The sequence below is a fragment of the Salvelinus sp. IW2-2015 genome, linkage group LG15 (genome assembly GCF_002910315.2).
Source record: "Salvelinus sp. IW2-2015 linkage group LG15, ASM291031v2, whole genome shotgun sequence".
Taxonomy (NCBI): Eukaryota; Metazoa; Chordata; class Actinopteri; order Salmoniformes; family Salmonidae; genus Salvelinus; species Salvelinus sp. IW2-2015.
Window position 1 is genome coordinate 41,116,511 of NC_036855.1, and position 19,407 is coordinate 41,135,917.

At 40.6% G+C, this 19,407-nt stretch overlaps 2 protein-coding genes across 2 annotated transcripts in view; one reads left to right on the forward strand and one right to left on the reverse strand.

Annotated features, from left to right (window-relative positions):
• Positions 1 to 14,907, forward strand: part of fam189a2 (family with sequence similarity 189 member A2) — a 58,178-nt gene extending 43,271 nt beyond the window's left edge. Inside the window, exons 8-10 of the mRNA XM_024002383.2 lie at positions 1,660 to 1,848; positions 10,171 to 10,493; positions 12,497 to 14,907. Of these exons, the coding sequence (XP_023858151.1) occupies positions 1,660 to 1,848; positions 10,171 to 10,493; positions 12,497 to 12,844 (860 nt within the window). The 3' untranslated portion in view covers positions 12,845 to 14,907. The remainder of the gene's footprint in view (positions 1 to 1,659; positions 1,849 to 10,170; positions 10,494 to 12,496) is intronic.
• apba1a (amyloid beta (A4) precursor protein-binding, family A, member 1a) overlaps positions 14,682 to 19,407 on the reverse strand; it is a 127,898-nt gene continuing 123,172 nt past the window's right edge. The window contains 1 exon segment of the mRNA XM_024002381.3: positions 14,682 to 18,908. Within this exon segment, the coding sequence (XP_023858149.2) occupies positions 18,837 to 18,908 (72 nt within the window). The 3' untranslated portion in view covers positions 14,682 to 18,836.

Below are 19,407 nucleotides of genomic sequence, written 5' to 3' on the forward strand. Positions count from 1 at the left end.
TAAAGCTTACATTCTCAACTTTATTTTTCATGTTCACGATTTATTTTATTTTTCAATTCAATACATATTGCGTGAAATTGAGCCCATACAGCAAACCTAATGAATAATGCTGGAAATGCCAGTTATGAAAAAAAATGCCAGTTAAAGGAGTAAGTAAAGGTGAAATGCCAGTTAAGAAAAAAAACTGTCCCTACTTATAAATTACAGACTATGTGCAAAACACAGGGCATCCTGTGAATGGACATGTTCAAACCTCGGTATGAATCTCGCATATCTTCTTTCCACCATCATAATTCACATTAATACATGTGAGCCTGGGAAAAAGCTAAACCTGTGTGTCCTGACAAAGTATCCTCGAACTTGTATCCTTTTATTTATTTTTTTTTTTCAAATAGGCAAGACAGTAAACAACAAATTCTTATTTTAAAATGACGGCCTTCCCCAGCCAAACCCTCCCCTAATCCGGACGACGCTGGGCCAATTGTGCACCGCCCTATGGAACTCCCAAACACGGTCGGTTGTGATACAGCCTGGGATTGAACCAGGGTCTGTAGTGACGCCTCTAGCACTGAGATGCAGTGCCTTAGACCGCTGCGGCACTCGAGATCCTTAATGAGAGAGTCCTGTTGCTAGTAGGATGTCTGTCTGTAGCTATCCCATTACAGCTATAGTTACTGCTAACTTACAGTGAAAGTACTGATATAGTTATCCTAGTGAATGTACTGCTATAGTTATCCAGTGAAAGTACTGCTACAGTTACTGTATCCCAGTGTACTGCTATAGTTGTCCCAGTCAGATGAATGGGACATAACCTTGCCCTTCCGTCATAGATTCACCCACTGACAGTTATGCCATCAATGTATTATAAGAACATTTATTTCAGTCTCAGATGTTACATTCACCACCCCCACCCACCCTCTATCGAGCTCTCACGAGCTCAGTCTCCTTCAGCTTAGGGTAGGAAAGTTTCTTCCCTTTCTTTAATCTCTGTGAAATGTGTAGTTTCACTCCCAGTCTGGAACTATTTTAGAGTAGAGAGACACGTTTGTCAAACTGAGAAGATTAAGATGAGGAGAGAAAATGTCAGACAGACAGAGACATTATGATCAAACACACCTTGAAGGTTCAAATTGTAACTTTCCCTTTCTAAGGTCACAATGCTTGTGTGATAGAGATGGAGCTTTGGGTGTGACCCTGGTATAATTTGTCTCACCACACACACTTAAGGGAGAGGAAGAAAGAAAGGAAAAAAACGGACAGAAAGACAGAGTTAAAGAGGGGCAAGAGAGGAGTGAGCGCTACGCATAGAGAAGGTATAGCTGTTTATGCATGGTTCTCATTAAATATTGTCTCGAGGGAGTTTCCTAAGGATAGAGTAACAACATTAGCTTGGGGAGTTTCCTAAAGAAACGCAGGTGTATCAGCGACTGGTTTATGACCCCTATTTACACTCGATATGAATCTGTAACCCCTCCCTTTCCCTCTGACTGGGTTTATTACGTCTCTCTTGGTGTCCCACTTTCACCTACCCCTCAACCCACCTCCTTCTCCTTACCCACCCCTATTCTAACTGGTTGACTCTGTGCTTATTATGTGTGCCTGTTTTAGTGCTCCTCTACCCCTGTCCTCCTAATTGTGTTTATTGTTCCTGTGATTCAGACGTTGGTCCCCAGACGACGGTTGTTGCAGTGCCCACGTCTCCGCCGTCTTACCCCTCTCCCCCATCACCCCCCCTGCTCCAGGCCAGACCCCCCCAGGGTCCCCCGGTGCCCCCCGTCAGGAGGTCTCAGCGCCAGAGGATCATGCGCTCCTACAGTGACCCTGTACTATTGGACCTGGCTGCCAAAGGTAAGGCAGGCGCGCGCGCGTGTCTGTCTGTCTACACATCTCTCACTCTCTGCGGGAGATTCACTGGAAACTGGTCTCTTTCAAGGACATACACACACACACACACACACACACACACACACACACACACACACACACACACACACACACACACACACACACAGTCAGTAAATCTACAGTCTCTGTGTGCGTGCGTGCGTTTAGAATCTCCTCATTCTCTAAAGATTGTGACTACATGTACAAACATTTCCCTTGCACAAATTCACATTTAATATGATACCATTTGGCAGACACTTTTATCCAAAGCGTGCGTACATTTTTAGTGTGGGCGAGCCCCAGCAGGAGTTAAATCCATGATGCTGACATTGCAAGTGCCATGATCCACCACTGAGCCACACAAGACCACAGTTTTTGCAAGAAAGGAAACAGCAAATGTTTATTCCTTCTGACAGTGAAGGGAGGCAAAAAAAACATGGCTCATTAGATTTTATAGTGGGATTACATGATAAAATGCAACAGATGTTTTTGTTTGTTTAATATTCACTCAGCAATAGAGCAGAAGCAAATACTTGAAATGTCAATTCACATTGTAATGAATTCATTAAACAAGAAATAAGAAAAACATACATGTTGGTATGTTATAAAGTGCATTAAAAAGCTATATTTCTAAACTACTGTATTTAAAAGGATGTATGCGTGGGTGTACGTGCATTTTTGCATGTCTGCCTGCCTGCCTGCCTGCCTGCGTGTGTGTGTGTGTGTGTGTGTGTGTGTGCTTGCATGCGTGTGTCTGTGTCTGTAACTGGCTGATCCACAGACAAACAATCTCACAGATCCATGTTGCCTTTTTGATGCATGGTAGGTCATTCCAGCTGTACAACTGATGCGCAGGCTGAACGGTGACACAGTCCTCCTCTTCCCCACCTCCATTTTTAGGCTGTCCGGAACTCCAGAACCTACAAACCATGTATACTGTTGATGACCTTTGAACTTATCCTTAATCATGTGTAAAGAGACTTACCTTCTGCCGACAATCGAATGACAGTGTCGATTTTCTTTTTACGTTTATATTTTGATATACATTGTTGATGTAACCATTTCCTGGTTTCCCTCAGAATCCTTGTCAGTCAGACCAATCAATACGTGTTGAAGAACTGACTGATAACAAACAGTGAAAGAAGAGAGTAAAAGTTGCGTTATGATACAACTGCACTGAAGGCAATTAATATAGACTTTTTTTCTGTTTCACTTCTGATTTGAAAGATCTTGAAAGTCTCTCGCTCTATCTTTCTCATCACACACACACACACACACACCACACACCACACACACACACACACACACACACACACACACACACACACACACACACACACACACACACACACACACACACACACACACACACAACACACACACACACACACCCACACACACACACACACCTGTTCCCCTCTGCTGTTTTTGATCACCAGGTCTGCTACCCTCTTCGGACATCTGTTCTTCTCCCAGGTGTTATGCTCTTAGGAGAAGTACCAGCTGGAGTTAAACTTATTCCGTCCTTTCATACAGAGTTGAGAAAAAAAATGAATTGCTTTCCCTTCAATGGAGTGCACTGTTAGCTGATCTCCCACACACACACGCACGTACACTGTACAAACACACACACACCAGGGTTGAAATAGTAGTACCGGCAAAATAAATATTGAACATGAGCCTATGACAATAATTAAAACAAAGGTGCCAAAAAAAACTGTAGGCTATTAAACTATTTACACTATGTATACGAAAGTATGTGGACACTCCTTCAAATGAGTGGATTTGGTTATTTCAGCCACACCCGTTGCTGACAGGTGTATAAAACCAAGCTATGAGGTCGAAGGAATTGTCCGTAGAGCTCCGAGACAGGATTGTTTTGACGGACAGATCTGGGAAAGGGTACCAAAAAACGTCTGCAGCATTGAAAGTTCCCAAGAACACAGTGGCCTCCATCATTCTCAAATGGAAGAAGTTTGGAACCATCAAGACTCTTCCTAGAGCTGGCCGCCCGGCCAAGCTGAGCAATCAGGGGAGAAGGGCCTTGGTCAGGGAGGTGACCAAGAAACCCAATGGTCACTCTGACAGAGCTCCAGAGTTCCTCTGTGGAGATGGAATAACCTGCCAGACGGAAGCCAGATGGAAGCCACTCCTCAGTAAAAGGCACATCACAGACCTCTTGGAGTTTGACAAAAGGCACCTAAAGACTCTCAGACCATGAGAAACAAGATGTTTTCGTCTGATAAAACCAAGATTGAACTCTTTGGCCTGAATGCCAAGCGTCACGTCTGGAGGAAACCTGGCACCTACGGTGAAGCATGGTGGTGGCAGCATCATGCTGTGGGGATGTTTTTTAGCGTCAGGGACTGAGATTAGTCAGGATCGAGACAAAGATGAACGGAGCAAAGTACAAATGAAAACCTGCTCCAGAGCGCTCAGGTCCTCAGACTGGAGCGAAGGTTCACCTTCCATCCTGACAATGACCCAAGCACACAGCCAAGACAACGCAGGAGTGGCTTCGGGAAAAGTCTCTGAATGTCCTTGAGTGGCCCAGCCAGAGTCCGGACTTGAACCCTATCAAACATCTCTGGAGAGACATGAAAATAGCTGTGCATCAACGCTCCCCATCCAACCTGACAGAGCTTGAGAGGATCTGCAGAGAAGAATGGGAGAAACTCCCCAAATACAGGTGTGCCAAGCTTTTAGTGTCATACCCAAGAAGACTCGAGGCTGTAATCGCTGCCAAAGGTGCTTCAACAAGTACTGCGTAAAGAGTCTGAATACTTATGTAAATGTAATATTTCCGGTTTATTTAAAAACATGTTTTATTTTTTTTATTTTTTTACTGTTTTTGCTCTGTCTTATGGGGGTATTGTGTGTAGATTGATGGGGGGGGGGGGGACTATTTAATACATTTTAGAATAAGGCTGTAACCTAACAAAATGTGGGAAAAGTATACTTTCCGAAGGCTCTGTATATACAGTGGGAAGAAAAAGTATGTGAACCCTTTAGAATAACCTGGACTTCTGCATAAATTGGTCAAAACATTTTATCTGATCTTTGTCTAAGTCACAACAATAGACAAACACAGTCTGCTTAAACTAATAACACACAAACAATTATTATTTTTCATGTCTTTATTGAACACTGTGTTGTTCACAGTGCAGGTTGGAAAAAGTATGTGAACCCTTGGATATAATAACAGGTTGACCCTCCTTTGGCAGCAATAACCTCAACCAAACGTTTTCTGTAATTGCGGATCAGACGGTCAGGAGGAGTTTTGGACCATTCCTTTTTACAAAACTGTTTCAGTTCAGAAATATTATTGGGATGTCTGGTGTGAACCGCTCTCTTGAGGTCATGCCACATCATCTCAATCGGGTTGAGGTCAGGACTGACTGGGCCACTCCAGAAGATGTATTTTCTTCTGTTCAAGCCATTCTGTTGTTGATTTACTTCTGTCTTTTGGGTTGTTGTCCTGTTGCATCACATAACTTCTGTTGAACTTCAATTGGCGGACAGATAGCAGTACGTTCTCCTGCAAAATGTCTTGATAAACTTGGGAATTCATTCTTCCGTTGATGATAGCAAGCTGTCCTGGCCCTGAAGCAGCAATGCTTTTTTTGGACAGCAGTGGCTTTTTCCATGGTGCCTTCCCATGAACACCATTCATGTTTAGTGTTTTACGTWTTGTAGACTCGTCAACAGAGATGTTAGCATCTTACAGAGATTTCTGTAAGTCTTTAGCTGACACTCTAGGATTCTTCTTAACCTCATTGTGCATTCTGCTCGGTGCTCTTGCAGTCATCTTTGCAGGACGGCCACTCCTAGGGAACAGTGCTGAATTTCTCCATTTAGACAATTTGTCGTGGACTGACTTTTAGAGATACTTTTGTAACCCTTTCCCTTTTCGAGGCATGGTTCACATCAGGCAATGCTTCTTGTGAATAGCAAACTCAAATTTTGTGAGTGTTTTTTATGGGGCAGGGCAGCTCTAACCAAAATCTCCAACCTTGTCTCATTAATTCGACTCCAGGTTAGTTGACTCCAGACTCCAATTAGCTATTGGAGAAGTCATTAGCCTAGGGGTTCACATACTTTTTCCAACCTACACTGTGACAAGTTTAAATGATTTATTCAATATAGACAAGAAAAATATAATAATGTGTGTGTTATTAGTTTAAGACTTAGTTGAAGATCAGATCAAATTGTATGTCAAATTTATGCAGAAATCCATGTAATTCCAAAGGGTACACAAACTTTTTCTTGACACTGTATATGCAGTTGAAGTCGGAAGTTTACATACACTTAGGTTGGAGTCATTACCACTCGTTTTTCAACCACTCCACAAATTTCTAGTTAACAAACTATAGTTTTGGCAAGTCGGTGAGGACATCTACTGTGTGCATGACACAAGTCATTTTTCCAGCAATATTTTACAGACAGATTATTTCACTTATAATTCACTGTATCACAATTCCAGAGGGTCAGAAGTTTACAAACACTAAGTTGACTGTGCCTTTCCACGTTCATCTGTACAAACAATAGTATGCAAGTATAAACACCATGGGACCACACAGCCGTCATACCGCTCAGGAAGGAGACGCGTTCTGTCTCCTGGAGATGAACGTACTTTGGTGCGAAAAGTGCAAATTAATCCCAGAACAACAGCAAAAGACCTTGTGAAGATGCTGGAGGAAACAGGTACAAAAGTATCAATATCCCCAGTAAAGCAAGTCCTATATCGACATAACCTGAAAGGCCATCACAAAGCCCTGACCTCAATCCCATAGAACATTTGTGGGTGGAACTGAAAAAGCGTGTGCAGCAAGGTGGCCAATAAACCTGACCCAGTTACACCAGCTCTGTCAAGAGGAATGGGACAAAATTCACCCAACTTATTGTGGGAAGCTTTGGAAGGCTACCTGAAACGTTTGACCCAAGTTAAACAATTTAAAGGCAATGCTACCAAATACTAATTGAGTGTATGTAAACTTCTGACCCACTGGGAATGTGATGAAAGAAATAAAAGCTGAAATAAATCATTCTCTCTCCTATTATTCTGACATTTCACATTCTTAAAATAAAGTGGTGATCCTAACTGACCTAAAACAGGGAATCTTTACTAGGATTAAATGTCAGGAATTGTGAAAAACTGAGTTTAAATGCATTTGGCTAAGGTGTATGTAAACTTCTGACTTCAACTGTATCTATCTTTTAAAAATATATTTTCCTTTATTATTTTGGAATAATAATTCCTAATTGGAATTAACAAATGGACAACAACACTTAGACTTCTACTTCCAGTTTATACATACTATATACATTTTACGGACACAATGTATTTTACAATAGTTATCTTTTGTTTGTTTTTAATCCCATCATTCAGATACTCTCAACCCCTCCATCTATCTCTATGATTTCTATGTTGCCATATATTTTTAACTGTGCTGTTTCACAAAAGTTCTGAATCTATATACATTTTTACGGATACAGTATATTTTACATTAGTTATCTTGTTGTTTTTAATCTCCCATCTATCTCTTAACACCATCCATTAAAAAAAAATATATTTGCAATATATTTTTCAACTGCTGTGAAGTTGAAACAAAATATATATTTTTTTGCTAAAAGTATTATTATATCATTGATCGATTGACTGTGTCTATTCAAATCACCCAGTATTGCTATCTGCAGAGTTAGCTCCAGGTAAATGTTGCACTTCTTCAACCATTCCTGGACCTAAGACCAAAAACAAGCTACATATGGATAGTACCAAAACAAATGATCTTCACAACAAAATCTGCAGAGCTGGGATGGTTGTATCCCCCATATAAATAATATTATATTGGTTGCAATAATTTTGTATAATAATTGAAATTTTATAAATTCAAAGTTTTGAATCCAGTGTTGTTTTGCTTATCACTTCATAAACCATGTGCCATGGAATCGGTACATAAAAAAGTTATTTAGCAATTTTTCAGTCCTTAAATGAAACTGGTATACTTTTTTATTCAAGATAACTCATGTTTTCTTTAACCAATTTTGGTCTTTAATGCAGGGCCAACAGACAAGTTCCTAACTTTCCCCCCTTCCACTTGCCTATTCCATTTTTGCAGTAATGCTGCAATTAGATGGTTGTAATTTTGGGTAGAGTAGACATTTCCATATATTTATGTTAGCTGCATGTGTGACAACTCCACCAGTCCTATTTATGATATAATTTACAAAGATTATACTTATTTTTTTAAATAAAAAAATAATGTTTTTTTATCAGTTAGTATATTTGAGTTTAATCACAATATTTGTTCTGTTATTTGTTATGTCTTTTCTCGTGGATTAAACTGAAATTGCAACCATCTATGGCTTGTTTTAAAAATAGCGATATTTTGGAGATTATTTCATTTTCAAATAACCGAAAGTGAGAGGTTGTTAACTGAATAAAGGGAAGAAGACAATTCTTCAACATGGGATGAGATATTCTTACTAATCTGCTAGAGAACCAGTTTGAATTTAAGTATAACTTTTGTATGACTGACGCCTTTAGTGAGAGGTCTAATGCTTTAATATTGAATAATTTCTGCCCTCCGAATTAATATGAATTATATAAATAGGCCTGTTTAACTTTGTAATGAAATCAGACCTTCTTGTTGAGTATTTGTTAATCTACCATTTTTGTAGGAGTGGTTAAAACATGCTAATAACGGTCCTCTGAGTATATCAAAAAAGGTTTGGTATGCCATCCAACCCTGGAGTTTTCCATGACTTAATGGCTTTCAGTGCATCAAGAAGTTCCTCCTCATTACTCTTTTTTGGTGTTTTGTTACAGATCTCTTTCCATTCCTCAAATGATGGGTGCACATCATTCCGCATCTATGGATGCGGAAATTATTTTAGAGTGGACGAACGTGCGAAGGTAGCCAGGCTTCCAGGAACCTTTTCAGTATTTGATATTCAGATGAAAACATCATGACTGGTTATGTTATTGCCACATTAAAGGGTAATACATTTGAAAAGTTAAATGACAAATGTTTACTACTAGGCCCACAGATGCTATTAAATTAATTGGGATTCTGTATGTAATTCTGGTAGCATATGTTTAGCCCCCCCCCCCCAAAAAGAATTGTGCACATGCAAGCGCGTTTACACATAGGAGGTACCGTACCGGGTAGAAATTAAATCTACTTTCACCCGACACATTAACACACACATTTGACACTTTATTACTCACCTAGCCGGCTAAGAAGTAGTTGTAGCTTGTCTCTCTTTGGTCAGGTTGTGGCAACTGCTATCTGGTCCTGTGTTATTTATCTTCATTGTGCAAGTGATTTGTCTTTGTCTTCATTTTGCTACCTTTCTATACAGTATGTAGGCCTATAATTTAAAAAAACACACACTATACATAGAAGTCAGTTGACTCAGACGGCCAGACGCAAGGAGATGTTGAGAGTAACTTGTAGAACACACAGCAGTCCATAGCTGAGAGCCAGGGACCTTGCTATAGGGCCTGAGGGAACTCACACATTACAAACATTGCCCTGGAAGCACCGTAACTATGAATCATACAGGAATGATTCATAGTAAATCATAACTCCAAAGACGTTTTACTAATTTTAATTCTTCAGAATGTCTTTGGAACAAGAGATACAAGGAATTCAGATTGTAAAACGTCTTCTCTTTTTAGTGAAATATATGCTTAGTTGTGCCCAAATGGCACCTTATTCTCTATAGAGTGCACTACTTTTGACCAGCCCCTGCATCACTGAACATGATGCAGGGGCTGAACATGGTGGAGTGGAGTTACTGACGTCAAAAACTCATAATTCCGGTGTCCCGGACACAGATTAAGTCCTTAAAAAGACAAAATGTACAGGACTAAAAACACTAAATGTACAGGACATTGAAAACTAACATAGACAAATGTGTACAATATAATCTTCTCTCTTACCAGATGCGTGGGCCACTTGTAGGTTTACTGCTGTGTTGGTCTTCGTATTGACATACGTAATTGGATCCTCACAGGTTTGTTTCAATCTCATGGATTTTAGGGAATAGGGTGTTAGGCTAATGTCGTGTTTGATTCGTTAGAAGTGAGATCTGATCATCTACTCAGCATGACTGCAATAAAGACGTGTGTGTGTGTGTGTGTGTGTGTGTGTCTCCCTCATAGGGATAGTGGTAACCCTGTAATTTGCAAAACTGAAGCATAGCTAATGCTTCCAACAGACGTCCCACTGCATGACAGTCTACAGACACACTAAGCCCCTACCACCCTCTCCTCCTCAGTATTAAGTTGTGAGGCGGCCACGCAGACCACCCAGACTTCCACCCAGACTTCCCAGTCCGCACTGGCCGCCCAGTCCTCTCGGACCCAGACAGTGACCCTCCGGCAGGGAGGTAGAGGCCCTCGGCGGCCCCGGCCCTCCTCCATGGTGGACTACCAGAGCTACAGACACACCCAGCGGCTGGTCAGTAGGTTCCTGGAGCAGCCGGCCCACTGCAGCCTGACCCCCGAGGTCCAGGAACTGGTGGACAGCATCCGCAGCGTGCTGTGCTCTGACCAGAAACAAATGGAGGAGGCCGTACGCTGTGCCAGCTACATAGAACAGGTATAGAGGCTACATAGTACAGGTAGAAGCTAAAAGAACAGGTAGAGGCTACATAGAACCAGACCTGGGACAACTATAGTTTTACCTATGCTTCGTATCATTTTTAAAAAAATAAATGGGGGAACAAATAGTTACTTTGAAGGGGACTACAACTCTTTGAATAAAGATCCCAACAAATGACTTTTACTTTATAAAACTATTTCAATGCAGATCTCAGAAAGTTACTACTTTTTCTAAACTATTTAAATACAGTTCTGAGAACACAACTTCTTAATATTTCTTAATATATTATTATATTATGTAATATATTATTAATTATTTAATATATTATTAATTATATGATTTAATATATACTTTTTTTAATACAGATCTTATGAAGCTATTGGATTTGCTGGCTTCAACTAATTGCAGGGCTGTATCTGCCACTGCATGTTGAAGATTTAAATAGAATGAATATCTAACACAATCTCCAATCTATCTTAGTCATATTGATCTACACAATACTTTTCTATCTGAACATTCTGTAAATATCTATTCTCCTGAATGTCTATTGCCCCAGGTGTTCATAATCAAGTCAAACCAATTAACCAATTATATTTTGTACAGATAAGTATAAATAAGTTGTGACACTCAACCCAGACTCGGTTTCCCAAACTTGGTCCTCTGGACCCCAAGAGGTGCACATTTTGGTTCATGCCCTAGCACTACACAGCTGATTCAAATAATCAACTAATCATCAAGCTTTGATCATTTGAATCAGCTTGTGCATTCCTTGGGGTCCCTAGGACAGAGTTTTGGAAACGCTGAGTTAACCAATTCTATTTTGCTAAGATAAGTATAAATACGTTGTGACGCTCAACTACTGTATGACTCTTTCAACATGCCACAGAAAAGGTAAGAAGCTGCAATTAACTTAATAATACCCGAAAATACAAAAGCCATTTGAAAACATTGCAAATAGCAAGTTGAATTCTTAGCTAAATCAACTTCTAACCTCTTTGTCCATCTGCTTATTTCAAACACACACTATAACATAGTTAAAGGGATAGTTTACTCAGAATACAAACTAACACGTTTTCTACCTTGGCTGGAGTTGATATTTGTTATATGGGATATTCTGTTTCCTTTCGACACTTAGCCATATTTTGTTACTGTTAGTGTTCTCAGTAACACTTAACATTAAACTGTTCTTGTGCCTGTGTAATAAAGCTGTAATTACTTTTGGAGCAACATGTTATTAGCATGTTGTTACATAATACTTTGGTAATTGTATTTTAATTGCATAATGAGCTGAGAGGAATAGTGACTGTTACTTATTCCACTTATGTAATAAATCCATTATTATGCAATTATAAAGCAATTTCCTAAGTCATATGTAACAACAATGTTGCTATTGTAATAATCACAAAGTTACTATATATAAGAACTTGATGTCAAGTGTTACTCTATTAAGTGTCTAACTCATTATGAAAATATATTTGTTAGTCATTTTGAAGCTGCAAAAGTGGTTTACTCTAACGTTGAGTTGATTCCATGTCCCTCGTGTATTTAATTGTAGGCTATATGCTATAATAAGATTAATATTTGAGAGCCCTCCAAACCATGTGCTAATGATAATATATTTAGAGAAATTCAAATAACTGTTGTAGCTTTTGGTTTTCAAAATACTTTCAAAGATGATTTGGTTTTCTGAGACCTGTATGAATATCAAAGAAAATAGTTGCCTTTTAGTTTAAACTCTATATAAACTATATTCGACTAGTTCAAGTATTTGAAAAGTTCAAATAAACTACAAAATACAACTATTTTCTGCCCAGGTCTGCATAGAACAGATAGAAGGTATATAGAACAGTTAGAACAGGTAGAGGAGTGGAGGACGGAGGGAGAAGGGGTGAGAAGGATGAGTAGTTGAGAAAGAGGAGATAAGAAGAGATACATTTGTGTGAATTTTTGTGTGAACTATCCCTTTAAACTGGACCATTATATCCTCCTCTCCTCTCCAGGTGATCACAGTATCAGAAAGAGCAGCTATCCTCCAGCCCCTCTCCCTCCCCAGACCCAGTGCCCCCCTGTTGAACTGTTCCTCCCAGACCCTGCCCCAGCCCCTCCGGAAGAGACCCGGGCTGCTGCACCTCGGGAGCTGTGGGGACCTCAGCACCTTCACCTGGGCGGAACAGCAGCCGCTAGAGGACAGGCAGGGTGGTGGCTCTGGCTCCAGGTCCTGGTCTAGAGCTGGGTCTAGAGCGGGTTCTAGGGTGGGTTCTAGGTCAACGTCACGGGCGGGGTCACTCCTGGATCACCACGAGCGCCCCCACAGTCTCATAGGAGTGTTCAGGGAAACTGTGCTCTGATGGAACTCTGTTATCTCATCTTAAAACCTCCCTAGCGAAGACATAATGGTATGGTCCACTGGGGGAAAACAGCCCATTGACTCCAAGTGAAGTGCTCCTACTAGTGGTGAGGTGTGGGACTGCCACTGCTAAAGCTAGTGGAGAAAAGTCCCACAGACTGCAAGGATTAGCCTTTGGAAAGGCTGCATGGGAGTGTGTGGTTGTGTATGAGTGTCTGTATGTGTTTTATTGTTATTTGTGCTGTGCTAATATTGTTGAAGTTTACCGGTATATGTTCAGTACAGATGTTGTTTGCATCGTCAGAGAATATTTCRCATTAACTATTCTTTGCTACAACCTGTTCTGAAATGATTGGCACTGAACATATGGCTAGACAGCAGGCATGTGCACAGATAGGAGTGTACCTGTGTCAAGCACCTGTCCCTTTGCCCTCCCACTCGCCAAGTCCCATTTTGGGTGGCGGTATACTTGTTTTTTTGTATACAGTTTTTGACGATGTTGTTCTGAACCCACTGCCCGCAGGTCATCGTTAAGTTCGCCACCCCCACCCCGTCTGTTGATTGCGCATGTTGGTCTGCCTTGTACAGAGCTTGGGCACGCCTGTTTCCCAGTCTGCCCTGCCACTTGATTTACATAATCATCAGTCTGGTTGGCTGACACGTGCAGCAGCAACACAGGTAGTCTGTAGCTAACCACCATATACTAAAATATCCACACATGTCACTAGCCAGCCATATACTGTATCATGAGCTAGACGATTGTGAATATTCTGTTATGAAGTTATTTCATAATTTAAGAGCATTTATTGATCACAATCAGTAAAAAATAAATCATACTAGCAAACTAGCAGTTTAACAATGATCAGCTGTATCCTCACCCTATTTTCCCATAGTCAATCATGTATTTTTCTGATGAGTGTGTTGTTGCAGAAATAAATAGACTTATGCAACAAACAAAAAAAGTTAGAATGAATTTCGAGATAGAAATTACGAAAGTAATTTTTTTTCTTCAGTCTGTGCACGACCCTGCTAGACAGCAATTTTGCACTGAACAATAAGAGCTAGATTCAATCCAATCGCCCCTTTTCGGCTATGCATCTTTCAAAGGAAATGTTTCCACATTTGCGGTAAACGCCAGATACGTCTCCTCAATTGAAGATTACCTTCAAATGTCAATCGCGCTTGAATTTAGGCCTAACTTGAAGGAGAACTGCATGTGAGAGTCTATGGAAGGAAGAGTCTCTCTCTACACTTCACTATCTACCCAGGAAAATTCAGTTCTACCCCTGCTGCCTGTAATGTTCCAAATCATGTACATTTGAAATGTTCAATATGAATTAAACTGGTCATGCAATGCAAGGGTGTTTAGTCTTGGGATGCTACATTTAGCTTCAATTCATTAAATCAAACTGCATCATTTAGACTGGGATTCAACCCAATGCGCATTATAGAGCAGTGCACTGGACAGCGACAATGTGCATTTTAAAGGCAATGTCCCTAATGTTAGCTGAGATGCCATTTCATGGTAAATGCTGCGGATGTTCCCAAGCTTAATTACCTTTAAAAAGGCACATTGTCGGCTGTCCAGTGCATTGCTCTATAACACGCCTTGGATTGAATCCTGGCCTTTAAAGGCAACAGAAAGTGGTCTGTGTGGTCCAGTGGTTACAGCCGCTGACCCCGGCACACATGTATGCCAGTCGGCATGGGTTCGAATCGGGCCCACTGCCCTTTGACTCACTCTTCCACGCTGTAGTACCTCTTCAATAAAGCAAAAAAAAAAAAAAAAAGGAGTGGGACTGCCGCACTCCTTAAAAAAGAAAGTGACAACAGTACTGTCCTTTTGCAAGTAGTTTATTGTTGTAAATACCGTTACAAACATTCCAGTTCTGGTAAGGTAATGTAGTTCAATAACTGTAACATCACAGAAAAGCTAGCAAATAAATAAACATTGCCATAGCCTTACAGAAAGTGTTTTTTTAAGATTAATTACATTCAAGACAGTGCATTATAAACACTAGTTATCCCACCTCTCAGTCACCATCTACTCAAGTGCATGTTTGCTCCCCATCTCTTTACAAAGTACAACTTTCTTGCGGGGGAGGTCTATCGCAATACTGTGTTTGTGACCTTGTGCGCTAGTCAAATATGTACAGTTATGTCTTTTCACACAATCAACTCCATCTCTAGTTCATATGAAACCACTTCTTTCAGAGTCACGTTAAGGGCCCTTGACCATCAGTCTGTATTCTCTTTTCACGTTACTTGTTATTCATTGAAGCTTGCTTATATGGTCAATCCAAACACACAAATAACCATTAGAAGTATATATACCTTTATATATATTTATGTATATATTATGTAGTCCAGCTGGTTTTGGTTTAACATGGAGTAAAGAAGTTGTCATTACACACCACACACACTAGAAGCAGGAATGATACAGCATATTACCGACCGACCGGTGACTCCATAGATAAACCATGCTAGAACATCATGTGGTCAACCGTACAGGAACAACTTTTTCAGTATCATTTAGTAGTTCAATGTCATAAGTACAGTAATAAATAAGGCCAAAATTTGATTTAGGGGGGAGATAGAATAGACATTTGGAACAATCAATGGTTTAGAGGGGAGAGTAGGGCAGAGGGGAAGGGTCAACGTTTGGCACACAAGCTCAGGCGGCAGGGTGCTCCAACAGCAACTAGCAAGAGGTGTAGCGTCATAATGTGTGTCCCCTCCACAAGTCAGTGTAGCAGAGGTGTCGCAACAGAATGTGTCCCTCCTACAGAGGTGTTATTATGACACACGTCATAAGTGTCCACTCCGAAACCCGGAAACTGTCCCATGACAGTTTGTAAACACGAATCCAGAGGGGGCGTGTCTCAAGCGGGAAGTGACACGGGAGACACGAAGTGAGGGAGAGAATGTCTGGGCAGGAGGTCAAAGCTCATTCACGTTAAACAAGGTGGAAGCTTCCTGGAATTCTTTTTTTTTTWATTGTCTAGAGTTCTAGACATTTCAGAATTACATTTTAAAACATTCTAAAATAACTAGATCTGATTCTTAAGTAAGCTACAGACACAGAGTAGAGCTAGAGTGAGAAGAGTCTTATTTCTCATTGTGAAGAAAATAGGTTATGAAATGTATACGGCAGGCCAGACAGATCAATGAAATGGAGGATATGTGGTTATAGAGGAGGAATCATAACGTCAACATTAGTCATCCCTTCCCATTGTCAATCCATCATCTGCATTAGCTGACACTCCTACAGCAAGGCCATAATCAGAGCATCTGCTCATCAATTTACTACTACATAATAATGCTTCCATTGTGGTTGACGTGTTCATTACCAGTGGTAAGTCGTCYCATCTTGCTTTAGTTACTAGGGCTTGATTCAATCCGTATCGCCGAAGTTCGGCGCTATAGCGCGATTGAAATGTAAAGGCACTATTCCTGCGTTCGCGGAGACTGAATTCACGGTAAATGCTGCATATGTTGGCTAAATCAGAAATGACCTTTAAATGTCAAGTTGCTATTCGCCGATAAGGATTGAATCGAGCTTCTAGTCTCAAAACACTGTAGCCTCATTAATCACTTCTAGTCAGAAAGGCAGCAGGGCCCAACATAAACAGGAGGGGAACTTCTATCCACTTCAACAGAGATACATTTGAGGACTTGTGAATCATGTACACCAGGGAGATGAGATATGTTGACTCAAAGTACTTTCATTTCATCACATTTGCGAGATAACAAAATAAAATCTAAAAATAATAAATCATGTTTTTTAAATAACAAACTAATGACCCATTTCTTGTACTATGATAAGCATCCTTCAAGTATAAAGATTGAGATCCAAATGCAATATTATGACCTATAAACAGAATTACAGTATACTCTGGCATAAATATTGCAGATTATATTCAAGACATTTTTTTAAATATTAAATAAGACAGAGGAATGTAAAATCCTTGGTAATGAAAATATAAAATCATTTCATTGCAGGTTGTTTTTAAGGTTGTACTGTAACACAATCTAATCCAACTGTCCTGATCGCAAAAAAATATTAAATCCTGAACTTCAGTTTGGTGCCAAAGTCTGAGGTATTCTATACACATCTGGTTGATCTCTGCTATCTCTCCTCAGCCTAAGATGGATCTGAACAGTTTTAGCGTCTACTGTATTCCACCACCAGAGCCTATAGTACAGAACCTTTGTGGTGGCGTCCCAAATGGCACCCTATCCCCTACATAGTGCACTACTTTCGACCCAGGCCCTATGGGCCCTGCTTAAAAGTAGTGCACTATAGGGAATAGGGTGCCATTTGGGATACAACCTATGTGAAATGTAACGTATAGCTTAAAGTAACCACCCAGTTAAAATCTCACTTTAAAAGTTAATATGCTGTTAACTCATATCCAAATAATGTTGTTGACTATGTGACCAAAGCATAAATTGTAGACAAAAACACTTCAAAAACCCCACCTCAAACTTGTATCTCAAACAAACTATTTTCTCATAGACATATCTCCCTGAGGAGGATGAGCTGGCCAATCAGCTGTCTAGAGGAGGCTGAACTGGTCAATCAGCAGTCTACTTGCGTGAATATTTTTAATGACCGGTATACGGCCACACTATTCTGTTGTTGGGGTACGCCCACACCATTCCAACACAGAAAAGCTACTTTTTAACATACCAATTTTAAAACGAAAACCATTTCACTCATATTGTAATTATTGGTCATATTTCATAGAAATCTGGAAACACTGGGCATTTACTTTAAGCTTTGGTCTCAGAGTGACTGTAAACCCTTAAGACATATGGTGTTTTGATGAAATAGTATGTGATTAGCCGAACCGATTTTGAAAAAATATTAGCAAATGTTTGTTTTTTTCCCCTTCCGTGGTTGTGAGTTCTGTTGTCACCTAATCATAGTTTTCWGTTCAAGATGATGCTGAAGGGAAAGATGAGGATGGAGAGCGTTTTGCTATTAATGCTAATTCCATGTGAGAACTAGACCCYTGTTATTTTGTTGTCCTGGCAATAGGTAGAATAAAAATTTTACTTTCAAAAGCTCCCATTTCAGGGCTGGCTTCTGTCTAAACACGGTCTAACAAGGCTGTCCTCCAGCCTTGTAGAACTGTTTTTCCTGGACTGCATGTTGTTTCAGAAGGGAATGTGAATTCCTTTGGAAGGTTTTAAATAATTTGCTCTATATAGTGTAGCCTTCGCTTGATGAGGTCTGACTAAAACAGATGGGCGTGGAGAAACTTGGAATTTTCAGCCTTAAAAAAAATTAAATAAAAAAAAAGTGGGATGGGAACGTTTGGTTTTCTTTATCTTTCCTGGTGGACTTCCAGAGTCGGGAAAAGTCCTCCCTGCTTGGACATTCATTAACGTTAGACGGAAGGCATGGCATGTTATGACGAGGAGTGATAGGAGTTTGTTGTTCAGAGTAGTAACACTTGTTTATCAGCAAGTTTCACACTCCCTCTCTTTTTGTTTGTGTTGTGGGAGAACACAGAAGTATTCAACATTACATCAGACGAGTGCAGCCGGTGAGAGAAAGAGAGGGAGAGAAAGKGAGAGGGATAGAGAAGGGAGGGAGACCGATAGAAAGTGAGAGGGAGAGGGATAGAGAGAGAAACAGAGAGAGGGAGAGAAAGAAACATGGGAATGAAGGGAAGGTCAGTGGGAAGTTCAGGAAGCAACCCTCAGTATGGGAGGGGCTGGAACAAGCTGTCTTTTTCAGCCAAACTATACTCTCCACAGCAAAACAATCAGATTGGATAAAATAGTAATCCAGAGCATGTGATACGTCCGTTTGTAAGGATTAAGAAGCTTCAGTCTCCAATGGTGATCTGGGGTTTGAGGGAGGGGGAGGAGTTGCTCACACATAGAGGGTGCAGTGATGCTGGGGGTCAGGGGTGACGTCATCAGGGAGTGAGATCATCAGGGGGTGAGGTCAGATGTCGGGTAGGAGAGGGAGGTCATCACTAGATGTAAACAGGTTGCTCCTGGGCAGTTAGCAGGCGGTACATGGCAGCTGGCATCGTCTTCATGTGGATCTGTGGAAGAGAGCGAGAGAACGAAAGATGAAGAAAGTCAGAGAGCTGAAGAATGAGAGTCACGCTGATCATGGATATACAGTAACTACACAATCCTAGCCTTAACCCCAACCCTAGCTTCATGTCCACATCCCAGCTCAAGACTAAGCCTAGCCTCAACCCTAACCCTAGACAAACCTAACCGTAGCCTCGTCGAGAACCAGGCTTCCCTATACAGAAAGCCTGGGGAAGTCAATGGCAGAAAACAGCTAAAAATGGGTGGAAACCCAGTATAAATCAATGACGCCTAACAACACGTCAAACGAATGAAATGCCTTGCTTGGGCAGAGCTCCACAGGTGCCCACTCATAACGTCTCTTTTTTTTGTAGAGTTTTCAAGCAGAGAAGTTTTATCGACTCGATTTTGTGTGTAGAGCACACTTCTGGCAAACCATAATTCAGTTTTTACTCCAGGTTTTCTTCCATTTTCACCAATGTTGCAAACTAGGAACAACTCTAC